Source organism: Astatotilapia calliptera, chromosome 9 (genome assembly GCF_900246225.1).
Source record: "Astatotilapia calliptera chromosome 9, fAstCal1.2, whole genome shotgun sequence".
NCBI lineage: Eukaryota > Metazoa > Chordata > Actinopteri > Cichliformes > Cichlidae > Astatotilapia > Astatotilapia calliptera.
The window spans coordinates 28469594-28495957 of NC_039310.1; the positions used below are offsets into that span (position 1 = coordinate 28469594).

Genomic DNA, 26364 nt, shown 5'->3' on the forward strand with positions numbered 1-26364 from the left:
TAAATTACTGAAGATATATAGTACACCAAACTCTGGACAGTTTGCAATTCTCTACAATAGTGTTTATATCACATGATCCCAGTTATTATGTTAGAAAGTATAAAACAAATCTATCTTTTTTCAATTATTGAACATTTTTTACCTGATCAGTTGCACTATACAGATTATGTCGATGAAAAAAAAATTTACTGTTTCAAGAAGGATACTTGAAGTCATTGTCACACGATAGATTTCAAAACCATGATAAATAACTTAAAATTACATCAATTGTACAAAAGATATTAAAATGTATTTAGGTAACTTTTCAAAGAAAATAAAACTGAACCTAGTGTCTGCAAAAAGACACTGTGATGAAAGAACACAAAGGGATGACGATAGATTCTACATGGTGTCTAACAGAGGAGCTCTCAGAGCATTTTTACAGCACTGTCAGCCATCTGCACGTCTGATTTCTGTCACTGCTGGATGAAGCTCTGCTGTCCACTCCACCTCCCTGTAGCCTGGCCCTGTCACAGCATCACTACACACAAGCTGCTGGTGTTTCAACCTCTCTGGACCATCAGGACACGCACACACACCACACACACACTACACACACAACAAAGACAAACAACTGTGTTTATGGGTCCTTCCGTCTGCAAAGACAAGAAAGGGCAGAGTAGATAAATGAGTGTTTGCAGAGACTGTCTTCATCATTTTTCAGTGTTAAAGCACATCCAGTATTAACTATTATTGATCTTTCTTGGTGCATGCTCAATCATCCAGGTACGTACATCCCAAAAGGTTGATTCTGTTCATCTGAACGTGGTGTTTTCAGTGAGAGAGAATTTACATTAATGATTAAGGAACTGACCTCGTAGCCCATTGTTCAGTGGTGCTAGTTTCAGTGATTGTGCAAATGTCCTGTTTATAAGGTTGGGGAAACCTGCAGTCAGCTGAGACTGAAGAAGTCACATGAACAAGTGATGAAATGTTTCTCCCACTAAAAACGCTACATGAAGATGAACAGAATCAAATTTTTGGGTGTTATTAATATTATTAAGGGCAGCACTGACTTGTTCAGACAAGTCTACAGTGGAGCTTAACCGCTGAGAGGCCTGAATTCTTCCTTGCTGCACAAACACTTTACTAAAACAAACAACAGAATTTGAATGAAAACAATGGGATTTGAATGAAAACGATGGAATTTCAATGAAAAGAACAGAATTTGATCAAAAACAAAAGAATTTGCATGAAAACAACAGCATTTGAATGAAAAAAACGAAATTTCAATGAAAAGAACGGAATTATAATGAAATAAATAGAATTTAAATGAAAACAACGGAATTAGAATGAACAGACCAGAATGTGGATCAAAACAATGGAATTAGAAAGAAAAGAACAGAATTTGAATGAAAACAACGGAATTTCAATGAAAAGAATGGAATTAGAAAGAAATGAATAGAATTTCAATGAAAATAACGGAATTAGAATGAAATGAATAGAATTTGAATCAAAACAATGGAATTAGAATGAACAGACCAGAATTTGAATCAAAACAATGGAATTAGAATGCAAAGAGCAGAATTTGAATGAAAACAACGGAATTAAAATGAAAATGACGGAATTTGAATTAAAACAACAGAGTTTGAGAACAAACAATTGAATTTGAATGAAAACAATGGAATATGAATGAAAACAACAGAATTTGAATGAAAACAACAGAACTTGATCAAAAACAATGGAATTTGAATGAAAACAATGGAAGTTTAAAACAAACAACAGAATTAGAAAGAAAACAACGGTATTAAAATGAAAACGACGGAATTAAAATGAAAACAACAGAATTTGAGAACAAAAAATGGAATTTGAATGAAAACAACGGAATTTGAATGAAAACGACAGAGTTTGAGAACAAACAATTGAATTTGAATGAAAACAATGGAATATGAATGAAAACAACAGAATTTGAATGAAAACAATGGAAGTTTAAAACAAACAACAGAATTAGAAAGAAAACAACGGAATTAAAATGAAAACGACGGAATTTGAATGAAAACAACAGAATTTGAGAACAAAAAATGGAATTTGAATGAAAACGACAGAATTTGAATGAAAACGACAGAATTTGAGAACAAACAATGGAATTTGATCAAAAACAACGGAATTTGAATGAAAACAATGGAAGTTTAAAACAAACAACAGAATTAGAATGAAAACAATGGAATTAAAATGAAAACGACGGAATTTGAATGAAAACGACGGAATTTGAATGAAAACAACAGAATTTGAGAACAAACAATGGAATTTGAATGAAAACAATGGGATCTGAATGAAAACGATGGAATTTGAATGAAAAGAACAGAATTTGATCAAAAACAAAAGAATTTGCATGAAAGCAACAGCATTTGAATGAAAACAATGGAATTTCAATTAAATGAACGGAATTAGAATGAACAGACCAGAATTTGAATAAAAACAATGGAATTAGAATGACAAGAATAGAATTTGAATGAAAACAACAGAATTTGAATGAAAACAACAGAATTTGATCAAAACCAAAGAATTTGTATGAAAACAACAGAATTAGAAAGAAAACAACTGAATTAAAATGAAAACGACGGAATTTGAATGAAAACAACAGAATTTGAGAACAAACAATGGAATTTGAATGAAAATAATGGAATTTGAATGAAAACGATGGAATTTCAATGAAAAGAACAGAATTTGATCAAAAACAAAAGAATTTGCATGAAAACAACAGCATTTGAATGAAAAAAAACGAAATTTCAATGAAAAGAACGGAATTAGAATGAAATGAATAGAATTTGAAAGAAAACAACGGAATTAGAATGAACAGACCAGAATTTGAATCAAAACAATAGAATTAGAATGAAAAGAACAGAATTTGAATGAAAACAACGGAATTTCAATGAAAAGAATGGAATTAGAAAGAAATGAATAGAATTTCAATGAAAATAACAGAATTAGAATGAAATGAATAGAATTTGAATCAAAACAATGGAATTAGAATGAACAGACCAGAATTTGAATCAAAACAATGGAATTAGAATGCAAAGAACAGAATTTGAATGAAAACAACTGAATTAAAATGAAAATGACGGAATTTGAATTAAAACAACAGAGTTTGAGAACAAACAATGGAATTTGAATGAAAACAATGGAATATGAATGAAAACAACAGAATTTGAATGAAAACAACAGAACTTGATCAAAAACAATGGAATTTGAATGAAAACAATGGAAGTTTAAAACAAACAACAGAATTAGAAAGAAAACAACGGAATTAAAATGAAAACGACGGAATTTGAATGAAAACAACAGATTTGAGAACAAAAAATGGAATTTGAATGAAAACGACAGAATTTGAGAACAAAAAATGGAATTTGAATGAAAACAACAGAATTTGAGAACAAAAAATGGAATTTGAATGAAAACGACAGAATTTGAGAACAAAAAATGGAATTTGAATGAAAACGACAGAATTTGAGAACAAACAATGGAATTTGATCAAAAACAACGGAATTTGAATGAAAACAATGGAAGTTTAAAACAAACAACAGAATTAGAATGAAAACAATGGAATTAAAATGAAAACGACGGAATTTGAATGAAAACGACGGAATTTGAATGAAAATGACGGAATTTGAGAACAAACAATGGAATTTGAATGAAAACAATGGGATTTGAATGAAAATGATGGAATTTGAATGAAAAGAACAGAATTTGATCAAAAACAAAAGAATTTGCATGAAAGCAACAGCATTTGAATGAAAACAATGAAATTTCAATGAAATGAACGGAATTAGAATGAACAGACCAGAATTTGAATCAAAATAATGGAATTTGATTTAAAACGACAGAATTTGAATGAAAAGAACAGAATTTGATCAAAAACCAAAGAATTTGCATGAAAACAACAGAATTTGAACGAAAACAACGGAATTTGAAAACAAAGAACGGAATTTGAATGAAAACAACGGAATTAGAATGTATAGAACAGAGTTTGAATGAAAGCAACAGAATTCTAAAATAAACAATAGAATTTTAATAAAAAAGAGTAGAATTAGAATGAAAACAACAGCATTTGAATGAAAACAACAGCATTTCAATGAAAAGAACGGAATTAGAATGAAATGAATAGAATTTGAATGAAAACAACGGAATTAGAATGAACAGACCAGAATTTGAATCAAAACATTGATTTGGAATGATGAAAAAGATTCACAGGCAGGAGCTGAGGCTTTGTTATTGTGCATGAAAACCTTTGGTGCTGAAGAACTGACTAACAGTATACAGTCAGCTGATGAAGCAATGTGCCTCCTGCCAATGAATGGATTTTCTCTTGTTTCACTAAGACCAAAGGTTGCTGTGTATTGTTGAACTTCTTACCTGTTGCTAAAATATCAGCTTACTAATATACATGGAGGCTACTACTGAACAAATGTCAATGAAAGCACTGACAGTAAGACATGCAATCTTGATTCCTGGAGGTTATGACCCAGGTCATAATTTTGTGTACTGCATTTACTTCTCCACACCTGGAGCAGTGGTGTTCATTTAGTAAGCAGTTTAATGTAATTTACAGGTGAAGGCTGACCACTGGTTCGAGATTAAATGGGTCTGGCTATAAACTGGGACCTGTCAAGACTGACAAATCCTGCCTGCTTCCTGCTTCCAACATATCTCTGTGCGTGTGTTCTTGACTAATTTTCCTGCATCATTTTGGATTTCCATGATAGGCGAGTTGGTTGTTTTCTTTGTAGAATGTTTTGTTTCTTGACAATTTCTTCCTCTAAAAATAAATAAAATATTCTGTAAAATATTTAATACACCTGTGTGATTTGATGTTTCTGTGTTCATGTCTACAGGAAATAAAGCTTGTTTCCAGCTGACACCCTTACAAATCCATTTATTCTCTGTAGATGTGAACATTAGTTATCGTCACATCAACTCAAACACATGATCACAAACTTCTGTGTCATTTGATTGGATGTCTGTTGTCTTTCTGTCGAATATTGAAGCCTGCCACTGTTCTCTTCTTACAGCCTCACTGAGTTAAGAAGACTGCAGATGTACAAGAAACACTGGATCACTGATTTCACACTGTGTTATACTGGGAAAGCAGCCTGGACTGAGTCCAAGCCTCTACTCACTTGAGAACCTCCAGTGTGTGATGTGGGCTGTCCACAAGCTCAGACAGCTGTTTCACATGTGATTCATGCAGGTTGTTCAAGGTCAGGTCCAGCTCTCTCAAATGGGTGTTGGACTGAAGAGCTTTGAACAGATAATCACAGCTGGTCTCTGACAACTTGCAGCCCCATAACCTGAATGAAGATAGAAGATGTAAGTTTATGAGGCAAAATCTGTGGTAAAATCATTTAAGGTTTGATAATTTGTTCAGAAGATTTGAAATGTTCAAGTTTAAAAAATGTAAAATCCAAACAGTTTGAGCCAACAGGATGGAGGTTCAGACAAAAGGTACAAGTGAAAAAAAGAGCTCTCAATAATCTGACTGATGACATGCTGTTTGTTCACTGAAGAAAAAAGAAAAAAATAGGGTCTTGGAGAGTGGGGGTATGAAATTCTGACAAAAATCCTAATTTTTAGATCAAAATTGTGAAAAAAGTATTTACATTGCTTCAGTTTTAAAGATTTAGTTTGAAAGAAATGTATATATTTGAGGACACTTTTATACCAGACACATTTTAAAAGCTGGCAATTTTTTTATGTGTTATTTTTTTGATGTAACCTGCCAATAAACTCTGATATAATGCATCAAATGGCAACATTTATAGTAATATTGTATATTATCCCTTGTTATTTAAATCAATTAATAATACTTTTTTTAAACTCAAATCTCCCTGAACCCCACCTAAACTTTGTCTTTGTCTTTCAACACACAAGCAGCAGCATGACCAGAAATGAGAGAAAAACAAGTCTGATTGAAAAACCTTTTGTAGCAACGGACTCTTTGGCCACTATTGACAGACCTGTATAGCTAGCATTACCCAGCATGCCATTCAGCAGTACAATTTGTAATTGTGCAATGATTCCTGCCACAAACTGTTTCTGTTCCACAGATTCCTGTGTGTCATGACCTTTGTACCATGAAAACGAGTTAACTGTAAATGATTAATCAATGTGTTGTATACCAAGAGTTGATAGCAATAATGTTAATTGTTGTGAATTTTAGCACTACGGTTAGCATTTACAGGATATTGTTTTGTAGTGATATTATACAAAGGACCCTGTTTTTGCAATGTCCTTTGTTTTAAAACTTCATCTCCTCTTCTTGTAACCCCACGGGCATTTCCTTTGGCCTGCTGGCCTGGAAAATCCAACAGTTCATCTATATGTAAACAAGGCACTTAAACTGGGATAGTGCATTCCTCAGTGTACCTCAAGCTTGCAGCCTGCTAAAGAACACACACAATTGATTATGTGCCTCTGGGTATATATGGTTAAACATTTCCTAGATGCAAATAACTACATGCAGTATTCTACCATGTGCAAACTTATATCACTAAAGGATTCTAAATGTCTAGTGTTTAATGGACCTGTATGATAATATTAGACTGAAGATTCTGTAACTTAACAAAGCTCTTTATGCTAACTGTTATTTTCTCTTGCCTTGTTAACTCAAGATTTATGGTGTATACTAAGGTTGGAGGAAAAACACCAACAAATCACTCTTTACCTTGCAGAAAATGTTTATGTGAAGACCATCTGGTTTTTGTGTCAGAACTCAGGATGTAGGAGATCTCGGTAAAGATTTATTGTTTTTGTGAGTGTTTTTTTTATTGCCCTTGCTGAACAAAGGAATTTAACTGTCAGGACGCCACCCCACCCAGTGGGCAGGGTCTGAACTGAAACTTGTCTGCCTATAAAACTGTTGCACAGAGAATAAACCTTTGAGTCAGTTTGGAATGACACCTAGAACAGTCTCCGCGTCTTCTTGTTTTTCCAAACTGCTCCCGGTACTCCAGCTGGTACCGTGATTAACCATTGATCATGCATGAGAATATTTTAATTTTGTTTATGTTAAAGGATGAACTCTGCTTATCGCTGCCCATGTCTCGAAGGAAACCCGATCCACGGACGGAGATTTCTTTCATTAATCAGGGTGGAGCCCAGATGAGGGCTGTTTGTCTTAAGATGAGTAACACAGTTTTAATGTTTGAAATGTGAACCATTGTTCTGCCACGGTTAAAGTGTTAATTAGGTTAATGTCAGTATGTATGTGTAGGTTAATGCCAGCTTTCACATCATATATATGTAAGTACAACTAAAACATGGTGTCTGACCTGAGAGTCTCCAGTCTGCAATCTGAAGTCTTCAGATAAACACACAGCTGCTCCACTCCTGAATCCTGAAGGTTGTTCGTGCTCAGGTCCAGATGTTTCAAATGGGAGGGGTTGCACTGAAGGGCTGGAAGCAGATGATCACAGCTGATCTCTGACAAACTGCAGCGCTGCAATCTGCATAAGGAATTTTTAAAAAGTGTTTATTACTAAGAGTCTGTGCTTGAAAGCATCCAGTGTCATAATATGTCAGGAGCTGAAGAAGGTCAGCACTGAGCTAGGATAGTCCTGGTGAGCAGTTGGCACTAGCTCTCCTGGGGGTTTTTTGCTTTGCTTTTTCTAGATGTCATGCAGGTCTACCTCTGAAACTGCTGGTCAGTCATTCCTCACTGGTGAAAACATTCTTAGATCACTGTAACTGTGTGTGGCAAATACCTTCATTAAAATAACTAAATATGTAGCAATGTATTAAATTAGGCACTGATCACAAACTCCAACACTGAAATGAAAGCACTACAAACCCCAGTGAAGGTGTAAAGTACAATTTTAGCTCTGCAGTGGCTCTTTGTGCTTTCTGACACAAATAACTCGTCATCTTTGCTTCATCTAGTTTACTGTCACTGTTCAGCAGTGTCAGTTTGTAAATGTGCCAAAATTCCTGGTACAAACTATGTTCCCAAGATGTTTGTTAATCGACACTATACTATACTTAGACTATAAATACTATACTATCCGGGATTAGGATCTAAGCACAGTTAAAATTTGGTGTCTAACCTCAGAGTCTCCAATAGACAGTGGGGATTCTTCAGAAAACCACAAAGATGCCTCACTCCTGAATTCTCCAAGTTGTTGTAGCTCAGGTTTAGATATTTCAGATGAGAGGGGTTGGAATTCAGAGCTGAAGCCAGAGAGCTGATATCTGACAACCAACAGCTCTCCAACCTGAATAAAGAATGAAAAATGCAGATATCAGTCATCAGTGAGGTTCTCTTCAAGATTAACGCCCAGAAGTTTTATCATGGATTCTAAAATCATTATTACATCATTCTAAAAGCATTATTATATCAGTCTTCAAAGTACAAAACTGTTAAAGAATGGTGGACACTAAATAAATATTGAAACAGCTGGATCTGACCACGTGACTTTATCTGTCTGCTGAGCAGAAGTCAAAGTACCAACATGACAGAGTTATCTGAATGTGTTTCCTTTATTCTTAAAATAGAAACAGTGGTCAGTTGATCTTTTTTCATTAGTATTTTTTACATGAACACTATTACGGTTTCAGTCCTAATCTCTACACTAGACTGAAGCTCTAAACCTGAAGTGAACTGAAGTGACATTACCTGAGCTCAACGTCTGAGTTCATGAGAGCCTGAAATGGTCTGCTGAAGAATGTGACTGACAACTCTTTATAAAATGTTCTTTACACTCAAACTGGTCAGTAGTTTTTCTTTAAAGATTTAGTGCTGAAAATATTCTCTATCTACAGAACAGATGATTTAGAACTATACTCTTAGACTCTAGGCAGGCACTACTTCACAAACCATGGTAGTCTGTCTGCCTGGTTAGTGAGGTTATATTGGGCTGGTAAAGGCAGCTTTCAGTCTGCTGTCAATGCAGATATTCTGTTTTTTTATGACTTCTTGTGTTGTTATGTTGCTTTACAACAACATAAGCGATATTTGGTGCTGTAATACTCAAAATGAGTTAAAACAGGATCATTTTTAGAGGAACAGAAACTTTAAAAAAAACCTCTCAGCTTCCCTCTTCTTATAGTCTTTTTAAGAAGCCTCTCTCTTCTCCAGCTGTTTTTAAAAAATCCTCACATACATTCAGAATCCTGCTTTGCTGTTATGTTCCGGACTGTGTCAGGCTGCTGTTTTCTTTAACACATACATCACCAAAGCAGCTGTGTGGGTTGTCAAAATCTCTGTAGCCTGTTTTTATCTGCTATTTATCAGAGTGACTGACACCCCACACAGACCCTAACGCCTCATCACCAATCACCTCATCTTCTCTGACTGACTGAGTTTGACCTGTGGAGGCTGAACAACTGTAAAAATATCTCTCTACCATAACCTGACTTCTGTCAGCTTTTAACTTAACTTTGCTCAAGTCTGTCACGTCTGTTTGGAGCCAAAAGTAAAAATTATCGTTCAGCCATTTGGAAAAGCAAACATTTCTGAAATCAATAACACTTCTATATATTTTTGTTCATACAAATTGTGAACCTTTATTAACCAAGAGTGTAAAACTTAGATCTTTGATTAAACAACAACAGCTCCAGTCAGCAAACTCACCTCAGAGTCTCTAGTCGACAGTCTGGACTAGACAGTCCAGCAGACAAAATATTTAGTCCTGAATCCTGCAACTTGTTTCCAGTCATGTCCAACTCCACCAGATTGGAGTTGTCGGATTTGAGAGCTGAGGCCACAACTTCACAGTGAGTCTCTGAGAGATGACAAGCTTTTAGTCTGTGACAAGAGAAAACATCAAATATGTTATTATAAAAGCAGGAATTTTGCATTGTAAACACAGACTTAGTGAATAGGAAGACAAAACAAAGGGATTTCATATGTAATATACAGATGAAAACAAAATTGTGTTACATTTAAACCATGATCATGTCCACATTTTGTCAGTGAAATCTGATCCTCGTCAATGGTAAATGGATTCATTCTTATATAGGACCTTGCTAATCTACTTGAGTAAAAGTTTTTCTACTCAAAGTGTTTTATAGAACCTGCCTCATTCACCTTTTCTATAACAATGTTTTAGATTATAAACTAAAGAAGAGAAACATTTGGACTGTTTCCTGTTTTTAATTTGGCTCCAGAAGATTTTGAATAAAGTCAGTTTAATGGAAAGATTCACCTGTAAATGGTAAATGGCCTGTATTTGTATAGCGCTTTACACATCCAGTCATCCACCCATTCACACACACACATTCACACACTGGTGATGGCAAGCTACATTGTAGCCACAGCCACCCTGGGAACTACTGATCTAATCTGATTAATTGTGTTAATGATCACAACAGGACTCACAGAGCCTTTCTGCAGTTGCTCACAGCTGGGATCAGTCTGTGTCGTCCTTCATCTGATGTGTTGAACTTCTGCAGGTCCAACTCATCCAGAACCTCCTCCGACATCTGCAGCATGTAGGCCAGAGCTGAGCAGTGGATCTCACAGAGTTTTGTCTCTGATTTCACGAATTCTTGGATCTCCTGAAACACTGAGCTGTCATTCATCTCAATCAGACAATGAAAGATATTGATGCTTCTGTCAGGAGAAATTTGAGAACGTCTCATCTCTTTTAGGTTGTTGATGATTTTCTGGATAACTTCTGGGTTGTTCTCTGTCTGACTCAGTAGACCTACTAAGAGTCTTTGGTTGGACTCTAGTGTGAGGCCATGCAGGAAGCGAACAAACAAGTTCAGAGTGCCATTTTTACATTGGAGGGACTTTTCCATGACTTTGCTCAGAAAAATGTCCAGAGATGTCTCGTTATATTCTTCCCCCAGGACTTCTTTTAGTACCTCTGTTTTCCTGTTGGTGTAACAGTGAAACGTGTAAACAGCAGCCAGAAACTCCTGAATGCTCAGATGAACAAAGGAGTAGACTGGTTTTTGGAAAATCCCACACTGTCTTTTAAAGATTTCAGTAAAAACCCCTGAATTAACTGAGGCCTCTGTGACATCCAGACCACACTTTTCCAGGTCTTCTTGGTAGAATATGATGTTTCTTTTTTTCAGATTTTCAAACGCCAGCTTCCCCAGCTTCAGAAGAACTTCCCTGTCAGCATCCGTCAGCTCCTGTGGACTCGTTTCATGTTCTTTTTGGCACTTGTGTTTATTTCTTTTTGTCTGAACCAGTAGGAAGTACGAGTACATGTCAGTCAGGGTCTTTGGTAGCTCTCTTCTTTGGTCTGTATTCAATATGTACTCAAGGATTGTGGCAGTGATCCAGCAGAAGACTGGGATTTTACACATGACATTGAGGTTTTTGGATTTCTTAATGTGGGAGATAACTCTGGACAGCTCTTTCTCACTAAACCTCATCCTGAAGTACTCCTCCTTCTGAGCATCAGTGTAGCCTTGCACTTCTGTTACCCTGTCAACACATTTAGGAGGTATCTGATTGGCTGCTGCAGGTCGGGTAGTTATCCAGATGAGAGCCGAGGGAAGCAGATTCCCTTCTATGAGGTTTGTTACTAACTCATTGACTGATGATGTCTGAGTAATGTCAGAAACAATCTTCCGGTTAGTGAACTCCAGTGAAAGTCGACTTTCATCCAGGCCATCAAAGATGAACAAAAGTTTACAAAGAGTCAGTTTCTCTGTGGTGATTTTCTGTAATGTTGGATAGAAAACATGGAGCAGCTCCAGAAGACTGTACCGCTCATCTTTAACGAGATTCAACTCCCTGAATGAAAGCAGAATCACTATGTTGATGTCTTGGTTTTCCAAGCCCTCTGACCAGTCTACAATAAATTTCTGCACTGAGAAGGTTTTTCCAATGCCAGCAATTCCGTTCATCAGAACCACTCTGATGGGTCTCTTCAGGTGAGGTAAAACTTCAAAGAGTTTGTGACACTTGATTGTTGGGGCATGGACGGTATCTGTTTGTGAAGTTGTCTCCAGCTGCCTCACTTCATGTTGAGTATGAACCTCTTCACTCTGTTTGTCTGTGATGTAAAGCTCAGTGTAGATCCTGTTGAGGAGGGTTCCACTTGTTGATTCACCAAATCCTTCAGTCACACGTTCATATTGTCTCTTTAGATGTATTTTATGTTCATTTAAAATCTCCTGCAGACCAACATCTGCTGTTAAAAAAGAGCAAATATAACAAAAAAGAAAACAGTTATACTTTTATTACATCTAACCATAACATTATTTAAATGGTTTGCAATAAGATTTTTTGAGATTTTTTGATTTTTTTTAGACATTTTTAAGAACACATTAGATAAGTTTTTTTTTCTCTCAGACCCTCGAGATGTGTTCCTGTGTTTATGTGGAGAACAATTTAATAAGAAATAACAACGTCTGCTAGTCAGCTTACAACAACACAGCATTTCCATTTGACAGTAAAAGCTTCCATGTGTGAAAACCTTTATTGTGAAGGAGCAGAAACAGTCTGATTTTCATCAGTAGTAATTAGCAAAGTTTTTACACCATATGACAAATTTTGAAATAGTCTGTGTGTTATAGCTAATGATGATAATTACTGCTGACTATTATGATTACTACTCTGGCTGCAGCTTGATGTCAGCTGTGCAGTGACCTGTTCCCAAAAGCATGTTTAACTAAACGAGTCCAACAATAAACTCTGAGGTCAATGAACCAACTCTGATCAGCTGTTTTGTCAGAGAAATTATTAAGTTATTCTATTTATTATTATTCTAATGTTGGCCTGCTAAATTAATCCCAGTAATGTATATGTTTCATGTTTTAACATGTTAAATGACAACAAAATGTTCAGAGCATGCTCACTATGAATTTCATGGATAATGAAAAAAGCTATCGTCAGCGGAGCTCTGATGCCATAGTTGTATTCAAACTGGGATCACAATTGTAATGTATAGTAAATGACTAAATGCAGCAATTAAAAATCTAACTGTTGCCTTGTTGGTCACAAAATTACAGAGATGCAGTCTATAGATCTTGTCTCTGCCTTTACATTGATGGCAGGTTGATATAAAAAGTGGTTTTGTTAAATATAAAACATATTTAACATCTAACTGGGATTCTACTGTTCGTATGTGTTTGTAAAGACATAAACTCATTCAAATTTGTGTTTTGATGTAAGCTTTAATATTGACTGTCTGAATGAGGAAATGTGGAACAGAAAACCAGAGCTTCCTTCTTCAAGCAGGAACAAACTTAAAGTTTTACTAAACCTGCTTTCTAGAACATGCTCAGCTTTTCTTGGCAGAAGTGTGTTTTGTCTTTATTTTTGTTTTGTTTTTGTTTTGTTTGTTTTTTCTGTTTTTGTTCAGCAAGTGAATCTGCTGAGCAATTCGTGTGAAAATTAGGGAAGCGTAATTACAGAAAAACCTACTGTGGGCTGTTGGTCAAAGTCTGTGGCTCTTGTTTAGGATGATTTATGATGTTTGTCTCTGATACACAATGTTCTTTTGTCTCCATTTTATTATTTCACATGTCTGAGCTCACTGTGAACCTTTATCAGATCATCTTTTCTATTAACTGTAATGTTTGGCCTGCAAAGTGTCTTATTCTTGTTACTTTGTTGGCAGTTGCCAAACAATGAAATTGTGCATTACCACCAACAACTGTTATGCAATGTGGACTGAAATGTCGCTGATATAAAATATTGCAAATGTTTATGGGAAATGAAGTCCTTATCTAAGCACTTTCATCAAGTCATATGACAGCTGACAGAGAAAGCAGAATAGAACCTCTCTGTTGAGAAAAACTCAGTAAAACTCAGATTTATTATTGTACATATGAAGAGAGAACTGGTGGTTATGGTTAGTTATACTTTCAGATAATCCTTATATAATGTGGCTAATTCATCCAAAAATTAAGCACTTCAGTTTAGGAGAGGGGATTAGAGATGTGCCGTACTCAGAATACAGCTATCCACCATCAATGAATTTTGTAGTGCTTTCTTTCTAAAGATAGACACAAGTATTCCAGTGTGTGCCAAACTGTTACACAAATTGTAATCCTGCATTTTTTTTTATTAGGGCAGTCTGTATCTGTAAAACTGATGGTCAAAGAACATCACACTCTGTCAAAACTTTTAATTTTTCAGTATGTAAGTGGGCAGCTTGGTGCTATTCACTGCACGTGCTTTCACTCCTTGGATTGTTAGAAGTCAGTCAGTGACGGGGGTGGGGCAGGATCCTGGTGTTGTGCAAACCACAAACTGGGAAAGTGGGAGTTGGATGACATTTTATTCTGGTGTCCTGTTTATTCTAAATATCTAATCCCTGAGCAATGTAGGATTAATTCACGCCTTATAATATAGTAATACTATCTAAACATGTTAAAAAATCAGCCAATATTACCTTTTTATTATGATATATTATTATAATATTTGGTAGTAGAATACTGGTTTAACTCTTTTTCTGCAGCTCCAGTTTGTTTTTAATTATTTTCAATCAACTTGCCAATAAAAGCCTGTGTGTCTTTATTACACAATAACACTTATTAAAGATCGACAGTTCCACCTGGAAAACTCAGTTCACTTCCCTCGGCCCCTCCCCTATGCCATATTAAGTACCGAGGATGTATTACATAACTCTGACTGTAACAGTTTTTCTCAGAAATGAGTCCATGAATAAGCGGATGCTTAATCCTACTTTATAGACAGCTGCTCTTACTGGATATCTGCAGTTGTGCTTCAGTCCTGGATTTTTCTGGTCCATGGCTGGTAGACACTGGATCCTCTGAGATCGCCTTCCTCTCTCTGTGAACACATTTTTTAATTGTTAAAGTCAATTGTTGTTTATCAGTTTAAAAAATGGATCAAAATTTGAGAACACTGTGCAGACGGTGTGATGGCCAAAAGAGGAACGAGAAAAGGGAAATACTTTTTAAGATGAAGAAAACTAGAGCTTGAATCATCAATGTGATGTTTGCTTTTGATTTCATCAACAGTAATAAAGTGCTTTCCCTGTCAGCCTGTCTTACTTAACACTGATCTGTGTCCAGTTTTCAACAACTACAACCTCAGCCAGGTGTAGTGATTGTGAGTGCAAGAAAATAATTATTATAATAGAATGTGTTAAATTTTCTTAGATGAGAGGGTCCAGCAGATCAGAGGAATAGGGAAGGATTTGTCTGTGTGTTTTAGTTTGGCTTAGTTGTAGACCTGAGAGTGTGTAATTGTGTAGAGGGAAAGGAATTTATGGACACTGGGGGTCTGCTGTCATAAAAGGAGACAGGAAGCTACAGTTGGGGATTGCTGATGCTTGTGCCTTTAATAAAAGCTCATAATTGTCATAACTTAGAAGTAGGTTTGCAGGAGACTCTCCACATGCTTATCTGTAAAAGTAAGACAACAAGAGGCCAATGGCCCAGTGGATGCAGAGTGGGGATCTCAGTGCTTGTAATCTGTTAACTTTTTTTGTAGAGGAATTTGGTTTAGCTTCCATGAGGGGAGATTACTTTTATGACCGGCAGGAAGTCACATACACAGACACACACACACACACACACACACACACACACACACACACACAGTGTTTTAACTGTTACACTCACATACCCACACGCACACTCACTCACGTGCACTCACATAAATACACAGGTAATCACGTGCTCGCACGTACACACACAAACACAGAGTTTGCATCGTCTTTCACTAGCGTAAAGAGCAGTAGGGAAGACGATATACTTCAACTAACAGCTGAATTTCATTTGATTGAGCTGACTGTGAATATTTTATATGTTTGGAAACAAAGTTGTGGGGAGTTGCTTCGTTGTATACTAGCAGCATTAGTCCTCTTAATGCTTCCTTTGTCTTTCACTCAGTATTTTGTATGTGAGGATCATTTATTTTACTCACACTTGTTTATGTAGTGATGTTGCTGACATAAACATTTACATTTAACATAAAATATATTATAATCTTGTGCTAAAACCGTTTTAATTTGAAAATAAAAATGACCTCAGTAAGAACTGGACTAATAGGGTGTACTGTTCACATAAAGGTCAAATTTAAATGGACTCGTGGTTACACACTGAGGGAGGATGAGAAAATCTTAGTAGAAACTGAGTCTTACGTTGTGTCTGAGGGTCCAGGTTCATCCCTGAAGTTTAAAGGATCAACTTTGGAGCTGTCACTTCTCATAGAAGGACAGCTGGATCCTGCAGACTCTGCTCCACTCTTTTCTTCCTCAACACAAATGTTCATCTTGTGAACTTCTGAAAGTGAGTCTGAGAGGTAAACCAGAAACAGTGAGTTCACATTAGCAGAGGTTATTAAGTTACGGTCAGATTTCTCCACTGAGCCAATTTCAGAATTGTCATGTAAACTAAAACCAGATCGTCATGATACACAGGGAATAGAGAGAAACTTAATTCATCTGGTAAATCTGAAGACAGTTTTCAGGAGCAGGCACTAGTTTGTGGATGCTGCTATGTTAACCTGCCGTGTTGAATACATTGGCTGAGATGGGCAGTATCATTACTTCAATCACATTTTATGAATGTACCTAGAGACCGGCCATGCAGGTACTATGCCAAAGTCAGAGAAGAAGAAACCTGTAGGTGTTCAGACCATAGAGGAAAACCTTCAGACTCAAGATATGAATCATACCGATGTTGTATCATCTGAGAACGGGCTCCCTTTACCAAAGACAAGAAAACATGGGACAAAAAAGAGAGGACTGACAGTATACTGATATACTGACCAACAAATTGTCATCCTCTTCCTCCTCACCTCAATCTTTATCTTCTGAAGTGAAGTCGGGGCTCTAATACACAAAAATGTGCATAAACATGTATGTTTATGGTGTTGCAAATACTACAACCCGGACAACAACCCAGCTGAAAAATAACAGCTGGTTAAGCGAACATTATGCCAGCAATGTTTAGTCTGAGTGTCCTAAAAATCATTTTTTCACTCTCATCAACTTCTTTGTCCAATTTCACATCGCATGACAGTTTTTTGCTAATTGAAAAACAAGGTTAAGACATTTAATTTGAATTGGTTAAAAAGCAGAAGGATAAACCAGACTTAGCAAAGAACCACTTTTTTAAAGTGTATCTGGGGGACTTTGTTACTGGCAGCCTGCCACACTATCACAAAAACTTAAATTATTCCAATTTTATTAACTGAACCTAAATCTTAAACCTGAATTTTGCATATCTTAACATAGTGTCCAGTGTACCCTTGAAAAGAAACGTGGAAACTGCACAAATGGAGGACAAAAAAAGGAAACTACAGAAGATGAAGAGTATCTGAAAGTGATGCTGTAGCAAATCCCTGTCACCACAAGGTCCCAACACAAACAGTCAGACAGGATCAGATCTTTTGTTTTCACTCTTTTTTCAAATTGAGTCTGATCTAGGGTCACGGACCAGCCACTGCAGGCTTCATGATGCCATGGACTGACCTTTCCAGAGCCCAGACCTCAACATTACTGAAGCAGAGTGAGATCACTTTGATGGACAAGGGAGAAAAGGGAAGACAAACTGAAAAGAAGAGCTTGGAAGTTGAAAACTATTCCAGGCAATAATTTAAAGAAATTACTAGAAAGCTCGTGCGAGTTCACAGTATGTTGAAGGATAAAAGTGGCCGTGACAGTAGTTCTAAGGAGCTGTTTGTTTAACAGTCTTTTGTTTGTAGGTCCAAACATATCAACAGGCCTGAAATTAAAATATTACTGTTAAAGAACATTTGCATGGTCTGTGTCACTTGTCAAGCATGATTATTGTTTTAATGATCTAGTGGAGAAAACCAGTTCGACCACAATCCTAAATGTTCTTCCTATGTGTGGAAAAGAATCAACAATTTGTCTTACAGTCAGCACACTGTGTATATAGTTTATACCTGTTGAACCAGTTCCACACAGCACAGAGCATAAAGCAGATAACACACACTCGCTCAGTTTGTGCACCCGCTTTGGATGTTATTAGTCCATACAGTGAGCGTTATTTAGCAGAGCTCATATCTGCCAGTTTTCCCTTCCCATTTACAACAGATCAGACGGCCTCTCTCTCTCTCTCTGTCTCTCTGTCTCTGTCTCTCTGTCTCTCTGTCTCTGTACGCACTTTTATTGAATCTTATTTTTAAGAGACCACAAAGAGCTAAACTGACTGCAAAGCATTTAAACATAGTCTGAACATTAGTGCAGTTCACTTTTTATGTTTTTTAATTATTGTAATTTAGGTCTTATTTAGAGACGGGATGTTAGCAAATGTTGTCATAGTAATGGGAAGTAAAGAAGTACAAATACTTACTGTATTTTAGTAGAGTTGTCATGAATTACTGGCTGTGTGACCCAAATGAAGGCTGATGAGACGCGCTGACAACATAAAGTGAAAGTGCACCTTTACTGAGTGGGTAGATAGTCCAACAAGCAAAATTAAAAACACATTTGGGAGAAAAATCAATACTAGTACCACTAATTACTAGTAGTAGTAGCAGTACTCCTATACTACTATTAATAATAGTAACAATAGTCAGGATCCTACTGTGGTTGCTTACCTGCGTCAGTTTATCCTTTCTCTTTCTCTCTCTGTGGGGGTGTGTTTGCTGTGAGTGAACATTAAACCACGCCTGTATCCTCTTCTGACGTCCAACAACACAAAAACAAATATTTCCTCAGGCACTCCCTTTAGCAAGAGACTTATACTTTTTTCAGAATCTACTTAATAATATATAAAATGCATTTTACAGTCACTATTTTTCTATCATATCCTTCATTAATTTATTTAAAAAATGAATTCAGCTTTTTTTTTTTTTTTTGCCTGCCCGTTTGGTTCTTTTGCCATCAGAATTATTGTCTAAAGGCAAAGAAAGATGCCCAACGGATTTACTTTATCAAATGGACCATCCCAGCCTTGCCGTAATGGTCCATTTGATTAACCTTTTATTGTTTTTTTTTTTATTTTCACTTGCTAAATACGGGACAGACTTGACTGGGGAAAAGAAAGGGGAGAAAGAAAGAGGGAAAGAAAAACAGTGGGAAAGAGGGACGGGGATAAAGGGCAAAAAAACAAAAACCAACTAAATAAGCAGACAAAAATACATATATCAATCACCTGGATCACCTGTTGAGAAAGAAAAAAGAGAAAACAACCAGAAGAAGAAAAAAAGAGGACCATAATAAACAACATCACGATGATCTATGGGAATATAACAGTAAATACTAAATTTTAAACATTATTGTGCAGCACATAAGATCAACAGAACACAGTGTGCTTTGAGGTAGGAGCCAAAAAGGGTGTAGTTTGTGTGTGTGAGCACCCGTGTGTACACCTGTGAGCATGGATGCAAGGTTCCTTCATGTAATGATCTGCTAGAGGGTGTGGGGGGGCCACAGCCCCGTCCTCCAGGGCATGAAGCAGGTATGAAGGAGATCAAGACTCCAGACATCCAGAGGCCCCCAGAACACAAGAGACCAAGGAAGACCCACAGAGGGGCAGCCGCACCACTGTCCCAGAAAGAGCTGAGGAGAGTCCAAGATGAGGGCTCACTCAGCAGCCAGGGGGGGTTGCAGTTGCGGGTTGCAGAAAATTAATTCATCTTAAATGGCCTGTATTTATATAGCGCTTTACTAGTCCCTAAGGACCCCAAAGCGCTTTACATATCCAGTCATCCACCCATTCACACACTGGTGATGGCAAGCTACATTGTAGCCACAGCCACCCTGGGGCGCACTGACAGAGGCGAGGCTGCCGGACACTGGCGCCACCGGGCCCTCTGACCACCACCAGTAGGCAACGGGTGAAGTGTCTTGCCCAAGGACACAACGACCGAGACTGTCCAAGCTGGGGCTCGAACCGGCAACCTTCCGATTACAAGGCGAACTCCCAACTCTTGAGCCACGATCGCCCCTTAAACAGTGTTAAGAGTGTATTTAAAATAACCTTTGTTGTTGTAACATTTTGAAGCTAGCAAAGTATAAAGCCAGTACCATATATGAACTGGTTAGCCAGTTTTTATGGAGGTTTCAATAATTGGTCAATTTTAATTAAATATCAGAAACTGAGAAAACTGAGAACATTTTTCTCAGACTTTCTTGTTTGTCAAGAGTGTGGACCACAGGCCAGCTCCACTGGGGTTTGTTGAAATGTACCACGTTGTCCTTAAAGAGTGAGAGATCTAATCAGGAGGTCAGAACTGAGTTGGCATGGTCCCTTGGACCTAGAGTTGTGAGTTTTTCTTTGTTAGATTGATTGTGACAAAAACAGTCAACACTGGATTTGCAGTTTATTTGTTTTTTAAAATCTGAGTTTACCTACTGTCCTTCATTTTAGTATCAGTTTAGCTGTACATTTGTACAGCTGTACATTTGTACAGCTAAACTGATACTAGCCATGAAGGTACTTAAAAAGTAACTCTAACCAGCTGTAATCACCACAACACAGTGAATATTAAATTTGGATTATGTGTGTGGATTATGTGGATTAACTGTGTGCACTGGTTAGAATTTATTCTCATGCTCCAAGTTCTACCTCTACCTCTCTCTCTCTCTCTCTCCCTCATGTTGCCCTGTTTCCATCTTCTCTCTAATTAAGCCCACATGGCTGAATTGATACCAGGTGCAGGTGTTCACAGGGCTGTTACCTGCCTTTGGACTTCCTTTTGTCTCATGTCTGTTTCAGCAGGTTCCATCATGAAGTTGTGCAGGTAAATTGGATACTTTTGGTAACATTAATCATAAAAGCCTGTTCCCCTTAGGGAAAGCTACATTTCTAAAATACAAACAAATCTCTCTGCAGTCCAGTGCTCCATGTGAAATGACATGTTACAGGATCAGGATTACCATGATTGGCAGTACCATGTGTCTGGTGATTGTCATGTTTCTGTGGATTCTGACCATTTCCAGAGGAGGTGAGTGAAGCATTCACTAGCACCAGCTGAGTCAGACTGAGAAATGGCTCACTTTAATATTTCCCTTCATGTTACTGCAAAATATTTTATGTGCAAAACTTCATCAGTCATTAACAGTCTTTATCTGATGTTTCAGATACTGAAGTTTCCTGTGTTTTCATGACAACGTGCATCTTACCGTGCACTTTCCAGGGAAACACTAGAGGAGTATACATCCACTGGATGCACTTGTCAGAGGGACATCCTCTTGTATACTTGTACTATGGCAACAAAGACCAGCTCAGAACCCAGGACCAACAATTCAGAAGCAGGACATCGCTGTTCCAGGACCAGCTCTCCAAAGGAAACGCCTCACTCCAACTGACAGGGGTGCAGGTTCAGGACGAGGGCAGATACAGCTGCTACATCAGCACCATTAATACAGAAAAGGATTCATTTATCAACCTTAAAGTGCACAGTATGAAAAATCTGAGGTTTTGGGGGATTTTCCTTTTCTTTTAAGTGCTCGATATTTCAAAAGATTTATACCAACCTCTAATATATGTAGCAGTTGTAGTGTTACGTTGAAAAGCCACAGGTTTACTCTATATTTTTCAGCCCCAGTCAAAGTCAGCATTCAGCATGCAGGAAACAGGATCACCTGCAGCTCAGAGGGCATCTACCCTAAACCTGAGCTCACCTGGTCAACCAGACCGCCATCCAAGGTGACCTTCAAGAATACAACAACAGTCGAGCAGACCAAGCAGCAGCTCTACAACATCAACGGTTCTTTGATAGCTTCATTCAATGAAAGTGATCGAGTCTACAGCTGCACTGTGAGCACTCAGAGGAACAGGAGGAGAGCCAGTCTGAGGCAGCTACGTGAGTATGACCTCACATATGAGCTAGGAAATGAGGTTGAAAGCTGCTTATTGTTGAATACTGAAACACATGCATTAGATTTACACAGAAGCACTTCATGTGTAGGCTGTTCATCTATACCTGGCATATGCTCAACCTTCTTGTTTCAGCTTCAGTTACTGGCAGCTTCACTGAAACCACAATCCCCTGCCCCAGCTTTAACACTTCTCCAACAAGCCTCATTTGGAGATTCCTTAATCGTGCAATTTTGGAAAAGACTGGGTCTGGTTCCAACTACACAGTCTCAAAGGAGTGGAAGCAGCATGTGAAGGCTGTATCAGAGTTGGGAAGCCTCACATTACTGGGCTTATCTTCAGAGAAGGAGGGAATATACACATGTGAGATTAGTAATGTTGAGGAGATGCTGATTAATTACACCATTATTCGAATAAGTCAAGGTAAAGGAATTTATGTTGCATCCTTCTAATCCACAAAAGCAAGAATCATTCAAAACTTTTAAAATCTCTTTGACATACAAACAAAATAAACATATTAAGGCATCCAGGAGAAATTTAAAAATCAGATTCTTTTACTGTTTCAGGAAATACACACATGACTATTATAGCAATTACTGCAGGGGTGGTAGTACTCGTATGCATCCTATCGTCAGTCTGCCTGGTGCTGTACTGCAAAAGGAAAAGAGGTAAAAGTACATTCTGCCTGTACTACTGAAATAATTTGTATATTTGTATCAATCTTATGGATCCAAAACATGTCTCAGGTCAGCAAGAAAACAGCATGACAGCGTCAGAGAGTGGTGAACCCAACATGTAAGTAAATATTGTGAATAAAAATGCACACCGTGCTATTAGTTATCATATTGGAGAACATTTTTATCATGGAGTTAGGACCAGTTTTCTCACACATGAATCTAAATATTTCCTAGAGCCAGTTTAGTCAAATAAGAATTCCCTACTTGAGATCTTACTTTGATGAATTCAGCTTAGCCAAAATAATTTCAGTAAAAAGTTCCAGAATAAGAGTTCAAAAACTCCTTCAGTCTGACAAATGGAAATTCAAACAATAAAGATGAATTCTAATTGTTGTAATGCTTTTACCTCAATTTCAGTTAACAGAGAAGTTGAACTTCATGGATTTAAAGAAGCAAAGTCTCCTGTGAGCTGTTAATAGACTAAACTTCCCTGTGATTCATCCAACTAAAGATTGCATAACTTAATAACTGAATTTTAAGAAATGTTTGATATGTAAGAGTAAACCACAGCAAGATGAAGAAAAAAAATGATCTTCTGCAGTGGGAAGCCAACTGTCAGCCAGGCACATGAATGTTTTATGCAGTAAAATAATGTGAAAGGAAGCTATTCGGCTTCACATTTGATTGATGGAACTGGAAGTGACCTCATCCCAGTTACCACTATGACTGAGATATTTTACACTTTCACCTACAAACTGCATGATTTTAACTACTAGCTGCAGGTTTTATTGTCATAATAAAAATGTGATGGACAATCAGGTTTTTGACTTTTTAAAATATTTTTGTATTTAGTTTATTTATCTATTTACATCTGTGTTTGGGTTTCTAAGATAAGAGCATTGCTATCTGCATGCTGGAAAGATTTCTATGGGACTACAAAATTATGACAACAGACTGCTACGGGTACCAAAGATTTTGTAACCATCTACATCACCTCAGTCATTACCAAAGGCAATTCTATATGTGCTTAACTTTTCAGCTATGTCCAACATTTGGTCCATAGTGATCATAAACACAAGCTCTATAAACTAGAGATGGACCGATCCGATATTACGTATCGGTATCGGTCCGATACTGACCTAAATTACTGGATCGGATATCGGAGAAAAATAAAAAATGTAATCCGATCCATTAAATATCACGAAAGCACCTCACAAAACTTGCAACACGCCGTAACTCGCCTCAGAACGTCGGAGCAGTATGCATCACGTGATAGAGCAGCTGTGGCATGCGGGACCTGTCGGTGGTCTGGATAGCATTTGGAGCTTCGCTAGCAACCTGGCATTTCATCTCCGACAAAGTTATCCCCGAGAGAAGTAAAGCAAGTGTGTAAGTCCATCTCTGAATGTTTGTAAAGCATTCCCACGTTAAGCTTAACGAGCGACTGCCTCTCGCTCTCCGGCTGCTACTTCAATCGTGAAACTGCTAATGATCAGCTGATCGGCTTTTCTGTCGTGAGTCTCTCTTGTTTGTTTTTGGTCCACTTTGCGCCAGAAAGAGCAAACCAGCGGCTGAACAACAGCAGCACGTTTAAGCTTGATAAGCTGTTGTTACAATTTATTTAATATTACTTTCTACACCAGGATCTTTTTCTACGTAGCTGACGGCTGGTAACTGTGCAGGGGCGGATCTAGCCAAGTTTAGCCAGGGGGGCCGATAGGGCATTAACTGGGAAAAGGGGGCACAAAGACATACTTTTCTTTCTTATTCTCATTTAAAATGTCTAGCTTTTAATAAATAATTATCTGACACCCAAAGTTTTAATTTGATGTAAAATGAATAGAAGTCAATTACTGTATATAGTAACTATTAAGTCTAATATATATACCCTAGTAAGCTATAGTACTTTTTCCTTTGGGAAGGTACCATCTGTGCAGTCTGCAATTTTGTTGAAGAAAGATGTTGAATCTATTTAATATTTCTTGAAAAATAATTGATTTCTGTGCATTTTTTTTCACACTGCATCAAATTAAGGTTGATTACGTTGATTAAGCATCATGAGGTGGAGCGTGAGGGGTGGTTCCCTATTTTTTGTTTATTTATTTTTGTTGTTGCTGGGAGTTGGAACCCTATTAGTTAGGTTGCTTAATATTTACGCTAAGTACTCTTTAAAATACCAGAATAGGGAGGATGGTGTAGGTCTAAGTTTATTAGATTGATCAGTATTGCTGAACTATGAAATATTTTTTTTGTATACAGGTATAACAGAATAGCTTTAGTGTAGTTGTTGTTTTAAACTTGAGTATGAACTTGCAGACTTGCAAAATGCAGCAAGATATTTTAAAAAACAGTTTTGTTGATTAAAAAACACTATATCGGATTCATATCGGTATCGGCAGATATCCAAATTTATGATATCGGTATCGGTATCGGACATAAAAAAGTGGTATCGTGCCATCTCTACTATAAACACCACATCAGCTGAGGCCTACTGATACGGATAAGCCTTGAAGATCAAGATTCAATTTTATTTTTACAGTGCCAAGAAACAGTCGCCTCAAGGTGCTTTTTTTTTTTTTTTTTTTTTTGTAAGGTAGACCCTACAATACACAACGATTAAATGGCTGGACCAAATTTCTCTCTCAAAGCAACATGAATGAGTGAAGAGTGAAGCAGGTGACTGACAGGAGGACTGATGGAGCATCTCCAGTGATCTGGGCTCTGTGTTGATGTCCTGTTTCTCCTTCTGTAATCAAGCAATAACAAGGGTCTTTGCTCTCCATGTGACACTAATATTTGGATTAAAACTTTATTAAGTCGCTGTCTTTACACACAGCTGTTTTCACACCGGTGTGCTGGTCCTCTCCAGTCCCAGCATATACACTATATGGTCAGTGATGACACTTCTGTGACATCATTGACCATGCTGATACAGTTACGCTGATGACACGCAGCTGTACATCTCCGTGTCTCCTGATGACACCAGACCAATGGATGCCCTTTTTAACTGTATCTTGGATATAAGATCTTGGATGGCAGAAAACTTTTTACAGCTTAACCAGGACAAAACTGAAGTTTTAATTGTCGGTCCTGAGGCTCAGAGAGAGAAACTCTTGTCTAAATTAGAGGCATTTTCACTATGTCCTTCGTTACAAGTGAAAAACCTGGGTGTTATTTTTGACTCTGAGCTTGGTTTTATCCCACATGTTAAACATGTGACCAAAATTGGATTTTATCATCTAAAAAATATAGCCAGAGTCCGCCCTATTCTCTCTCGGGCCAACACGGAGATGCTGATGCATGCTTTTATTACCAGTCGCATTGATTACTGTAATGCCCTGCTCTCTGGTCTTCCTAAGAAGAATATTTCAACTTTACAACTCTTGCAAAACTCGGCAGCTCGTGTGCTGACGAAGACCAGAGGGCGGGCCCACATTACACCGGTTTTAGAATCGCTGCACTGGCTCCCCGTGTGTTTCAGGATCGATTTTAAAGTTCTTTTATTGGTTTTTAAATGTCTTAATGGTCTTGGGCCTTCTTATCTCTCAGATCTGCTTTTACCATACGAACCCTCGTGGACCCTGAGGTCCTCTGGCACTGGCCTTTTGATTGTCCCTAAAGTCAGGACACATACTCACGGAGAGGCAGCTTTTCAGTGGTATGGTCCTCGTCTGTGGAACAGCCTGCCGGAGGAGCTCAGGGCCGCAGAGAACGTACATGTTTTTAAGAACAGGCTCAAGACCCACCTTTTTAATTTAGCTTTCACCTAACGTTTATTTATTTTATGCTTATTTATTCTATCCTGTTATTTTATTATTAATTCAGGTTTTACCTAATATTTATTGATTTTATTCTTATCCATTTTTTAATCTTCTTACTCTATTTATATTTATATTTATATTGTAACCCGTTCTTATTTATTTTATCATTTTACCCTGTATATAGCCTATTGTGGCATAGCTCCAGTGTTTCCTCG

General features: G+C 37.4%; 2 protein-coding genes across 4 annotated transcripts; one reads left to right on the forward strand and one right to left on the reverse strand.

Annotated features, from left to right (window-relative positions):
* Positions 1-561: 561 nt before the first annotated feature.
* On the reverse strand, positions 562-18729 carry LOC113029450 (protein NLRC3-like). 2 transcript variants are annotated; one of them, XM_026180311.1, is made up of 10 exons: positions 18485-18729; positions 18238-18302; positions 16056-16209; positions 14652-14737; positions 10352-12128; positions 9605-9778; positions 8079-8246; positions 7308-7481; positions 5157-5327; positions 562-635 (listed from the first exon to the last, which is right to left on the reverse strand). In XM_026180311.1, exons 2-10 carry the CDS (start codon positions 18257-18259, stop codon positions 620-622), a joined length of 2742 nt encoding a protein of 913 aa, XP_026036096.1. In that variant the 5' UTR covers positions 18260-18302; positions 18485-18729; the 3' UTR covers positions 562-619. The 2 variants fall into 2 exon arrangements, with proteins under 2 accessions (XP_026036096.1, XP_026036095.1); XM_026180310.1 differs by lacking the exon at positions 562-635 and adding an exon at positions 4828-5067.
* A 1793-nt stretch (positions 18730-20522) lies between these two features.
* On the forward strand, positions 20523-23208 carry LOC113029471 (CD276 antigen-like). 2 transcript variants are annotated; one of them, XM_026180353.1, is made up of 8 exons: positions 20523-20632; positions 20757-20836; positions 20973-21293; positions 21434-21697; positions 21847-22134; positions 22278-22379; positions 22458-22506; positions 22806-23208. In XM_026180353.1, the coding sequence occupies exons 1-8, from the start codon at positions 20526-20528 to the stop codon at positions 22807-22809; spliced, it is 1215 nt and encodes a 404-aa protein (XP_026036138.1). In that variant the 5' UTR covers positions 20523-20525; the 3' UTR covers positions 22810-23208. The 2 variants fall into 2 exon arrangements, with proteins under 2 accessions (XP_026036138.1, XP_026036140.1); XM_026180355.1 differs by having other exon boundaries at positions 20524-20632; positions 20725-20836.
* The last annotated feature ends 3156 nt before the right edge of the window (positions 23209-26364 follow it).